The sequence below is a fragment of the Coregonus lavaretus genome, assembly GCF_964263955.1.
Source record: "Coregonus lavaretus genome assembly, chromosome: 26".
Taxonomy (NCBI): domain Eukaryota; kingdom Metazoa; phylum Chordata; class Actinopteri; order Salmoniformes; family Salmonidae; genus Coregonus; species Coregonus lavaretus.
This window is the reverse complement of record NC_140013.1, coordinates 7,504,577-7,516,511: the sequence shown is the minus strand read 5'-3', so window position 1 is coordinate 7,516,511 and position 11,935 is coordinate 7,504,577. Positions and strand designations below refer to the sequence as shown.

At 42.2% G+C, this 11,935-nt stretch overlaps 1 protein-coding gene across 1 annotated transcript; it reads right to left on the bottom strand.

Moving 5' to 3' along the window:
• Nucleotides 1-389: 389 nt before the first annotated feature.
• On the bottom strand, nt 390-11,935 carry rhoub (ras homolog family member Ub). Its single transcript, XM_084142346.1, has 3 exons — nt 11,497-11,935; nt 9,679-9,737; nt 390-2,986 (listed from the first exon to the last, which is right to left on the bottom strand). Exons 1-3 carry the CDS (start codon nt 11,711-11,713, stop codon nt 2,531-2,533), a joined length of 732 nt encoding a protein of 243 aa, XP_083998472.1. The 5' UTR covers nt 11,714-11,935; the 3' UTR covers nt 390-2,530.

Sequence of the window (11,935 nt, the reverse complement as noted above, 5' to 3'; positions counted from 1 at the left end):
AAATACATCCACAGGTACACCTCCAATTGACACAAATTATGTCAATTAGCCTATCAGAAGGTTTTAAAGCCATGACTTCATTTTCTGGAATTTTCCAAGCTGTTTAAAGGCACAGTCAACTTAGTGTATGTAAACTTCTGACCCACTGGAATTGTGATACAGTGAATTATAAGTAAAATAATCTGTCTGTAAACAATTGTTGGAAAAATTACTTGTGTGATGCACAAAGTAGATGTCCTAACCGACTTGCCAAAACCTTAGTTTATTAACAAGACATTTGTGGATTGGTTGAAAAACAAGTTTTAATGACTTCAACCTAAGTGTATGTAAAACTTCCGGCTCCAACTGTATATCCCTCTGTAACTGCATAGAAACACTGATACATGGCATGTTTTTGTATAGATTTCACATTTATTTAGATCTCTGTTGCTTTATAAACAGTCTTGACAGTATCAGACAAGTGAAAAATGTCTGTCATTCTGTACCATTTAGGGTGTTTTCAGGACAGCTTGTGATGGATACAGACCAAAATGTACACAAAATTACCCTGATTGACACCACATAAAAATAAAAATAAAAATTGTTATACAAAATATACATGCCATTTCTCATACATTTGTTTGTAGGGTTGATCAGTGGCTGTGCATTTTATGGTTGATGCCCCAAATAAAGGGATGCATACAGAGAGCATACAGACAGGCTTCTGAAAAATAAGAAGCAAATACAAATCGGTTTTCTTTGGCGATTCACCCTGTCATCATAAGGTTGCTGGAGAGGAGAATGAATGCCAGTGAACTCAATATTTGGGCTTATAGTACTGTAATTACACAAATATAGTGACCAACAGTGGGGTGAAGACCTTGCGACTCTCATGGAAGGGTGAAAAATCGAAAGTTTTAAATGACAAAGAGAGACATCAGACGCTGTACAGTCTAAAGGCCATTGCATGGCAATTTATTGTGGCACCACTCAATGACCCTGTGTTCCTCAATCTAATCTCCTCACCCCGACAGAGTGAGACAACGCGTTCAACAGCTCTTAGAGTCCCATCAGTTGAGTTGAGTGGCTATTGGATGGAAACCTCTGAGCTCATGACGATCAAAGTTCTCCAGTTAAAGCAGGTTGAGTGGAGATCAATGGGGGTGTGTATTGTTGAGATCTGTCCTAAAGGTCTGACCATTAATGTGTATTGATGAGGAACTATTTTCTGTCTGGGGAGCACAGTCCCTCACTGTGTGGTCTGCTAACTGTGGCAGCAGCTGAATCAACAGACACTTAAATGTAGCACTGCAGCAGACAGACCGACAGACACAACCTGGGCTAGGGACCTCAGTCGGTCATGTGGTTACACACACACACACACACACACACACACACCAGGCTTAACCCTCCACCCCCTGGCTTAATGGCAATGACCGATTGACCACCACCAGAGGACCATGGGGCCAGGTCATGCTTCTGACAGTGACGACTAGGGCCAGATGGAATCTGTGGAAAAGTCTCTTATCGATACCTCTAAAGTCTTGTCTGTAAATGTAATCGATGCAATTGTAGATATTAATGTATTGTAGCTGTATTTGTATTGTAGCGGTATTTGTATTGTAGCGGTATTTGGTTTGAATTTGAGTTTAATTCCATGTTAATCCCTCAGTTTGTTTCAGTCTAGCTCTACCAATGATCCATTGTTTTTTATTGTCATTTAGCAGACGCTCTTATCCAGAGCGACTTACAGTTTAGTGAGTGCATACATTTTTCTACTGGCTGTTTGATTACAGAGTGATGTGGATAACATAAAAGACATGAACATGTATAAGGTATAAGGACGGGAGGAATACATACAGCATGCAGCACATCAGGATATAGTAATTGGTAAAAAAAAAAAAAAAAAAGTGGCACATTTGGCCAATTCATGTGAGGGAGTATAAGAGTACATGAAGATCCCAGTCTCCAGCCATCAGTTCATATAGAAGTCATTATTGCTCAGAGTTCAACTCACTCTTTGCTGCATTATATTGTCAATCATGCTGATGATTGTCAATCATGCACAGAGGTTAGAGTTCAGACTAGCTCAAGCAGACAGCGAGTGGTTAGAGCACAGTCCTGTCAGTCTCTTTGCAATCAACCAATCAGTGGATCTCCTCCAACTTTAGTCACTCTCACCCCCAGTCCCCAGTCCATCCCCTCACTCTACTAAGCCATGGGTCCTTGGTCATTCATTTTAACTAGGGTTGCAAAATTCCCTGAACTTTTAATAAATTCCCTGGTTTTCCAGAAATCCTGGTTGGAAGATTCCCGATTTCCTGCCTATTCCCTTCTGATTTTGGGAATCCTCCAACTGGGATTTCGGGAAAACCAGGGAATTAATTGAAAGTTCCTGTTTTTTTGCAACCCTAATTTTGACCAACGTGGGGTCATGTGAGCGGAGCTAAGACAGAAGTCATTCAGTCCATATGAACAACATAGGCTCGTCTGAACACATTTCCAGTCCCAGTTTCATAGTCATAGTCAATATCCCTCTCCTCTTCTCTCTCTACTGGATACAGACGTACTTCTTCCACCACGACTTGGACAGTGTCTTCATCTTATCGGCCGTGCTGCGCACCTTCCTCTCCCGCCGCGCCCTCCTATCGGCGTGCTTCATCCCCACGGCGATGGCCGCGTCAAACACCTCCTTCAGGTTCTTCTGGGTGAGCGCCGAGCACTCCACATATGCCACAGCGCCCACTTTGTCCGCTAGGCTACGGGCGTCCACTTCGGCCACGGGCCTCTCCCTCCGGCGGGCCAGCTCGATCAACACCTTGACGTCCTCGCGCAGGTCACACTGGGTTCCCACCAGCAGCATGGGCACGAGCGGGCAGCGCCGGCGGATCTCGGGGACCCACTTCTCCCAGACGTTCTGGAAGGAGGCAGGGCTGACCACACTGAAGCAGAGGAGGAGGGTGTCGGTGCGCGAGTAGCAGAAGTGACGGAGTTTATCGAATTCATCCTGAGGAGAGAGAGAGAGAGAGAGAGAGAGAGAGAGAGAGAGAGAGAGAGAGAGAGAGAGAGAGAGAGAGAGAGAGAGAGAGAGAGAGAGAGAGAGAGAGAGAGAGAGAGAGAGAGAGAGAGAGAGAGAGAGAGAGAGAGAGAGAGAGAGAGAGAGAGAGAGAGAGAGAGAGAGAGAGAGAGAGAGAGAAGGGACATGGGGGGGTTAGTGAGAGGTTGGCATTCAGCAGTAACAACACAGGGCCAATCCCATTACATGTGAACCCAAACAAATGGTGAACTGAGTATCTTGAAAATGGTTGACTTGGCATAATCATTGACAAACAAGTGTAGAAGGGGAAAAAAGCGTACGGGAGAATTTGTTTAGGCAACTATATATAAAAAATAAAAAAATCTGTTTATAGAAGAATGAAGAAGACAGATGGAGTGGGAGAGTGGATAGATCAGCAGTGAGCATAAGTTCACTTCTAAAATATTATTTCAAAACTCAAAATCTGCTGGATACTGGAATTAATCGTCTTAAGGTTTTTCAGATCCAAGCACGGATGATGTTATATAAAATACATCAAGGTATTACAAACATTTTCCAAAGCACCTAATCCCTAGTTAGTTGAGTTTACCAACTCTACTGTGTGATGTATTTCACTTCAAGGTTCACACATAAACAAACCAGTTTCACACCAACACATTTCAGTAATCGCTTTATAGGTCAATGCATACCAAGCAGGCAGAATGTCAGTGGAATATAAATGGTGGTGATAATCTTTCCATAACAAACTGTGTGAGAAAAGTCTGTTTATGTTGAGCGGTAAAGCCCAACCTCCTCTTTTATATCACACTGATTTCCCAAATTAACACTGAGGAGCCACAGAGCTTTGGGTAACAAGGGCCTCCCCACATCCTTGAGTACACACTCTTTAACCCTTTTCAGACGCCTGACATGAAAGGTACCTTTTTATATCCAGGAGCCTCTGAGTGGAATAGTCTTTTTACACGCTTTTTCTTTCCAAATCATACTTTCGCCTTAAGTGTTTGCAAACTGAGGTGATGGCGCAGAGATATTGGCTAACATACAAAATGTATCAATCTTTCTGAGTGAGGAGTTACTTTGTTTAATTAACAGGGTAATTCTCATGAAACCAGTTTTAAAATGTCTAGCAAATTGAGTTACAAAACTATGATGCCTCTACAAAAATCAACTATCATTCTGAGGACTAAGATGTTTAGTTTTGGGGAAACTGTCTTATTTTAAATACATTTGAAAATGTCGCCTGAATTTTTTACATTTTCACCCCAAATTCACATTACTGAAATGCATCCAGATTAAATTTGAGTCATTTTATTTAAAAGTTGAAGTTTACATTAAACTAAAATATTTATTACGTACAAACAGTGTTTGTGGACATGGGTCTCATTACCCTACCACTTTTTCAAGTTCCTGTAAAAACGCCAATCAGTTTTTAAATGAAGTTTTATTCACCCATAAAGTTTTATTCACCCATAATGGATCTAGAGGAGTAGTCCTTAGATGAGCACAAGTTAAGTTAATTTATTCGCTTAAATGCCTTCAGAAAAGTTTCTTATTCTCAAACACCCCCTTTACCACACTTGGCCATTTCATTACTGAAAAGGCTAGAGATCTCAAATTGGGAAAAAGTCCGATTTGATTTGATAATAATTGTATAATTTCATTAGACATATTTTTATTTTCCGTGTTATGTTTAACTCAGGTCTTTTCATTAGTGGAGCAATGTTAAATATTATAAATATTGATTTGTTTATTACTTTTTTTAATGAGAATTTTGTGGAAATGTTGGTAAAATGCATAATATCTGATCAAAAAACATAATAATAATTACGAAATAGATAAGTACAGATCCTAATCTCAGTGATTCAAGAGGCCATTTCATAAAAAAAGTTTCAAACAGCCATGGCAGCAGTTGCTATCGTTTATCTCAGGCTTTCTCAGGGTGCGGTATCTATTCTCCTGTTATGAAAGTGCATATACAGCAAGTGTTTGTTGACTTGATCTGCCTGTGTTTGCCCCAGCTCTCTGTGGCTGTGAGGGTGGGGGATTTAGACGTTGTATACAAAGTGGGCAGATCCGTGCAGCCCTAAGACAACAGTGTGGAGTTCACTACAGTGCATGTATGCTGGGAAGTGTTTGGGCCTTGTGTTCGTTCCAATGGTTGTGAACGCTACACTCAACCAACACAGTCAAGTTTCCTTAGGTAAAACAACTTGGATGTGGGGATTGTGTTTACAATACTGGCAGTGCCCTACGGTGCTAGTAAGCTTCACTTATACATACACACATACACACATACACACATACACACATACACACATACACACATACATACATACACACATACATACATACATACATATATATATATATAGAAGTGAAGGGCACTCAAGTTGTACTGCACTGACTCAGATGATTGGCTAAAATAAATGGGTAATAAGATGACAGTTGGAGCTGTATTGTTAGATTTCAGTGCAGCCTTTGGTGTTATTGATCATAATTTGTTATTGAAAAAACTAACTTGATATGGCTTTACATCACATTACAGTCCGTTTCAGAATGGGTAATTAATAATGAACTGGTCTTAAATACATCTAAAACCAAAAGCAATGCATTTGGTTCAAAGCTTTCTCTTACACCTAAACCTCAACTGGAGTTGTGCATAAAGGGTGTGACCATTGAACAAGTTGAATAACCTGAACTCCTAGGAGTAACATTGGATGGTCAATTATCATGGTCAAGTCATATTGACAAAGTTGTTGTGATGATGGGGAGTGGCATGTCGGTTATAAAAATATGTAAAACATTTTTAACAAAGATCAACTGTACTAGTTGTTCAGGCTTTGATTCGTGTCCCATCTTGATTACTGTCCGGTAATATGGTTAGGTGAAGCAAATAAAGACCTAGCAAAGCTGCAGCTGACTCAAAAAAAAAGCAGCACGCCTTTCCCTTAACTGCACACACAGAACTAACATCAACAACATGCATAATAGTCTTTCATGGTTGAGGGTTGAGGAGAAATTGACTACTTCTTTTCTAGTCTTTTTAAGAAACATTTGTGTGTTGAAAATGCCTAACCACTTGTATAATCTATTTGCATACACTTCAAACAGACATACATACATACATACTCCACCAGACACGCCACTATGGGTTTCTTCACGGTACGCAAACCAAAAACAGATTTAATGCGTCGCACATGTCATCATGGAATGCTCTGCCACAAGAGGTTACTCAGGCAAAAAGCAAGTTCAGCTTTAAAAAACAGATAAAAAAACACATTGTATCACAGCACCTCTCCTCTTTCTAAAGATCTAATTTAATTGTACTGTATATAAGAATATGAATATATTAAGTGTGTAAATAGTATTTTTGTTGTCTCATATATATATATATATATATATATATATATATATATATATATATATATATAGATATAGATATAGATATATATATATATAGATATAGATATAGATATAGATATAGATATATATATATATATATATATAAACTACCAGTCAAAAGTTTGGACACACCTACTCATTCAAGGGTTTTTCTTTATTTTTACTATTTTCTACATTGTATAATAATTGTGAAGACATCAAAACTATGAAATAACACATTTGGAATCATGTAGTAACCAGAAAAGTGTTAAACAAATCAAAATATATTTTATATTTGAGATTCTTCAAAGTACATTTACATTTTAGTCATTTAGCAGACGCTCTTATCCAGAGCGACTTACAGTTAGTGAGTGCATACATTATTATTTTAAAAAATTCATACTGGCCCCCCGTGGGAATCGAACCCTCAACCCTGGCGTTGCAAACGCCATGCTCTACCAACTGAGCTACATCCCTGCCAGCCATTCCCTCCCCTACCCTGGACGACGCTGGGACAATTGTGCGCCGCCCCATGAGTCTCCCGGTCGCGGCCGGCTACGACAGAGCCTGGATTCGAACCAGTAGATTCGAAATAGCCACCCTTTGCCTTGATGACAGCTTTGCACAATCTTGGCATTCTCTCAACCAGCTTCATGAGGTAATCACCTGGAATGCATTTCAATTAACAGTTGTGTCTTGTTAAAAGTTAATTTGTGGATTTATTTCCTTCTTAATGCGTTTGAGCCAATCAGTTGTGTTGTGACAAGGTAGGGGTGGTATACAGAAGATCGCCCTATTTGGTAAAAGACCAAGTCCATATTATGGCAAGAACAGCTCAAATAAGCAAAGAGAAACGACAGTCCATCATTACTTTAAGAAATGAAGGTCAGCCAATTTGGAAAATTAAGAACTTTGAAAGTTTCTTCAAGTGCAGTCGCAAAAACCATCAAGCGCTATGATGAAACTGGCTCTCATGAGGACCGCCACAGGAAAGGAAGACCCAGAGTTACCTCTGCTGCAGAGGATAAGTTAGAGTTACCAGCCTCAGAAATTGCAGCCCAAATAAATGCTTCACAGAGTTCAACTAACAGGGACATCTCAACATCAACAGCTCAGAGAATAATCAGGCCTTCATGTTCGAATTGCTGCAAAGAAACCACTACTAAAGGACATCAATAAGAAGAAGAGACTTGCTTGGGCCAAGAAACACGAGCAATGGACATTAGACCGGTGGAAATCTGTGCTTCGGTCTGATGAGTCCAAATTTGAGATTTTTGGTTCCAACCGCTGTGTCTTTGTGAGACGCAGAGTAGGTGAACGGATGATCTCTGCATGTGTAGTTCCCACTGTGAAGCATGGAGGAGGAGGTGTGATGGTGCGTTGCTGGTGATTATGTCTCCTGAGTGGCGCAGTGGTCTAAGGCACTGCATCGCAGTGCTAACTGTGCCACTAGAGATCCTGGTTCGAATCCAGGCTCTGTCGCAGCCGGCCGCGACCGGGAGACTCATGGGTGGCGCACAATTGGCCCAGCGTCGTCCAGGGTAGGGGAGGGAATGGCCGGCAGGGATGTAGCTCAGTTGATAGAGCATGGCGTTTGCAACGCCAGGGTTGTGGGTTTGATTCCCAGGGGGGGGCAGTATTAAAAAAAAAAAAAAAAAAATTGTATTCACTAACTGTAAGTCGCTCTGGATAAGAGCGTCTGCTAAATGACTAAAATGTAAAATGTACTGTCTGTGATTTATTTAGAATTCAAGGCACACTTAACCAGCATGGCTCACGCAGCGATATGCCATCCCATCTGGTTTACACTTAGTGGGACTATCATTTGTTTTTCAAAAGGACAATGACCCAACACCTCCAGGCTGTGTAAGGACTATTTTACCAAGAAGGAGAGTGATGGAGTACTGCATCAGATGACCTGGCCTCCACAATCTCCCGACCTCAACCCAATTGAGATGGTTTGGAATTAGTTGGCCCGCAGAGTGAAGGGAAAGCAGCCAACAAGTGCTCAGCATATGTGGGAACTCCTTCAAGACTGTTGGAAAAGCATTCCAGGTGAAGCTGGTTGAGAGAATGCCAAGAGTGTGCAAAGCTGTCATCAAGGCAAAGGGTGGCTACTTTTTTGGTTACTACATGATTCCATGTGTGTTATTTCATAGTTTTGATGTCTTCACTATTATTCTACAATGTAGAAAATAGTACAAATAAAGAAAAACCCTGGAATGAGTAGGTGTTCAAACTTTTGACTGGTACTGTATATTTTGAATTTAATGTAATATCTTATGTTCTTCTTGTCTATTACTGTTCTGTACTTTGTCATGTATTTGTATGTTTTACGTGGGCCCCAGGAAGAGTAGCTGCTGCATGTGCAGTAGCTAATGGGGATCCCAATCAACTAAACTATACTTTGCTCTCTGGGCTTGGTTGTAGCTATAGAATGAGATTACGACACCACCCATGCCCAAAGAGAAAACACCACGGCTTTCACAACCTGTTCCCTTTCTAGAACAATCTAACCATGTTAAAATGGCTTGGCATGACACTCAGAGCTCTGGGGCACAACTCTCAGTTACACCAACCATGCCTGCCTATGCCTGCACAACTACAGAGAGAGGGGGTGAGGGGATGAGAGGGAGACAGCAGAACAAGACAAGATAAATAAACATGCATTAACAGCTACCTGCTGCGATAGTGACGTCTCCCTCCCTCTTAGCGGTCACCCCAGATCTGTTCTGTTCTAATGAGTTCACGCCGTTCTATCACCTCTCACCATTTCCAAATCCTTCCTCTCAACCCCCATCCCCAAAAGCTATGCCAATGGATTTGCCTGGTGGCAGCAGAGCCAAGGAATTCATCTCTCTCTGGGAGGGGGTGGGGGGGGGGGGGGGGGGTGGTAGAGACATTCTCAGGAGAACCAGCGGGCCCCACAGCTGCCACAGAGTTGTGGGAGAGCCTGGGAAATAAGACGGTGCCCCAGAATGTTGCCTAGAGCAATACCCGCCAGCAAAGACGGCATGCAAGAGTGGTGGACAAATGCCAACACTGTCTCTGACACTAAAATCATGTGACATGTATGAGAACCAAGCAGAAGAAGGAGAATGACCGTTGGGGAAGTTCAGTGGTGCTCAGCATAATTTCTCCTCTGGGCGTACATGCATGTGACAGAGAGTGGTGAACGCAGCGATGCAGCACCAACTGGCGAAGCAGACCATGTGGAAGCACTATATGTAGTATGTGGAGTGTTGCTCTGCTGCATGTCGATGTGAGGCTGTGGTTCTCACCTGTCCAGCAGTGTCACAGAGCTGTAGTCTCACAGGGTGTCCATCCACCTGCACCACCGCTGTGGGAGCGAGAGAGAGAGAGTGTTAAATCAGCTGCTGTCAGCAGGGCTATAGTCCCATCTGCCTCCACATTGCTCCACCAGACACTTTAAACAAACATACTCACACAGAGAGGGAGAGACAGACCTCTGACAGAGGAGAGACCAGCCCACCAAAATATCCTCTGGGAAAAACAAAGGCAAGCCAGTTTGACGTACTTCATACCCCCTGGACACAGTTGACAGAAACCTCATCCATCCCCCTAACTCAGAGTGGCGGCCTCGTCTCGCCCACCCATTCGCCCACGTAAAGGCAATAACTACTCTCTTCAATACCATATTCTGTGTTCTTTCAAGCTTTGAAAGCCCTGCCAAGCCATCTACAGAGGAAAACAAATCCGTTTTGTTTGTTTAGTGACTCTCCCAATAGCTCTCTCCAGATTGGAAGAGTGCTATGAGTAATATCACTAGCAGTTTCATTATATGCTATGTTTCAAAAGAGCCCAATGTGGTGAAGCTTATGGAAGCGTTTACAATGCGCCCGAGGTATACGGTCACACCACCTGATCAAAGAGCTGCGGGGACTAGTCCGCCGCAGCATTGGACTACTCCTCATTAAACCAGGGGCCCATTGTGCAATCATTCCCAAATCCCTGACATATGATCTGCCTTGTATTCTACTTTGGGCCAAAACTCTGTCCTCCCCTCTCTCCATCTCTCCCTCCCTCTCTTTCTTCTACCCCAAGTGTCACCTGTGGAATTGCATAACTGCCCAGAAATCAGCTTTCAAAAGAGGGCTCTGATTCCAGGGACAGATACATGACATCATCAAATGGGGCCCCAACTGCACAATCCCTCTCTGTCATGGGGGTGAAAGACAATCTCTGCTCAGAGCCATTGAAACAGATGTGCCCATTTCATTATAGCAGAGACAGGGCTTTTAGGTCAAGGCTGACAACAATGGCCAGAGTTGTGCAATCTAAAACCAAGCATGTTCAACAAGCATGTTCTGTTCAGTTTAGGCCTAAGACTTGGATTTCTGAGGGCAGTGAGGGAGGGATGGATATTAGTGTGTGTATAAGCCTATTAAAATATGCAATATTCTCATTCAAACCTTTCATACATTGTGTTTTGTTGGAGGTTTCCTGAGATCAAGGTTTATAGGGAAAACTTCAAAAGGAAGGATAGGCCTCTCCTGCAATAATGACACGATAACGTCAGTGTGTGCGGGCGTTTTCATCACCTGCCAAAGGAGGTTAGTTTCAACAAGTATGCTGTTGAAGTTTTCCACTGTTTTGTACATTAGACAAACATTTGCTGGTGGCAGCGTTTTGGAAAATGGAATTCTGCCAACTGGAAAATACAACAGGCCAGGGCGTGTAAAATGACCAGGGCTTATAATTTGTGTGCAATAATACAAAGACCTGCAGACAGACAGTCGCTGCTGTTAGCCTCGAGGTCAGCAAAATGAAAGAAGAAAAGTTAGGTGATTCGTTCCGCAGAATGGGTGGCTGCAAGGGAGAGCCAGCGCATTTCTCCGTTACAATATAACAGAGATGTTCACTATGGTCAATTAAGGTTTTGTTGCAATGTAGCAATGTGCAATATATGGGTGTTGGCCCATAGTCAAAATCAATGTAGCAATGTGCATCAGAAAACATGTTTTATGTTTATTATTTTATCTGGCTGGGAAGTTGCAGATTTGATGTCTATAGGACGCAAATCTGTAATTATTTTTGTCCAAGAATCGTGCCACAATAAATGGTTTTAACTGGCTCACCTGAAAAGTCATCAAACGCAGTGGGGACGTATTTCGTTGGATAGCCATTCGTTGTGTAGCTGACAACCAGGCTGGTCTTCCCAACCGCTCCATCGCCGAGTAGTACGCACTTCAACACCCGCTCCTGAGCCTCGCCTGTCCGGGTAGTTTTGGGTTTGTGCGGCGGCACTGGAGGAGCCATGCTCTTGTTATAATCCATTTGAACTGGAGGTGACATTCAGCACTTTTACGAACACCTTTTCCTTACTCCAGTAGGAGCAAATAAAGAGAGCACCATGAGAATGTCTTCTGTAGCCTATTTGTCAAGTAGACAGGTTGGTATATAGCATTTATTTTTTATAATTCAAAGCAGTAGTCTTGTGCTCTCCAAATAACTAATAATCACTGTGTGTAAAAAGTTGAAAACAGCCACTTCTCTCGGGTTTCAATACTCCAATCC

What these genes read in the sequence shown, in the direction of transcription:
- rhoub (XM_084142346.1), bottom strand. Translation starts at nt 11,713, where the DNA reads ATGTCACCTCCAGTTCAAATGGATTATAACAAGAGCATGGCTCCTCCA. An exon ending in TGCGTTTGATGACTTTTCAG is followed by an intron (nt 9,738 to 11,496) that starts GTGAGCCAGTTA and finishes TCGCTCCCACAG; the next exon opens with CGGTGGTGCAGGTGGATGGA. An exon ending in TCTGTGACACTGCTGGACAG is followed by an intron (nt 2,987 to 9,678) that starts GTGAGAACCACA and finishes CTCTCTCCTCAG; the next exon opens with GATGAATTCGATAAACTCCG.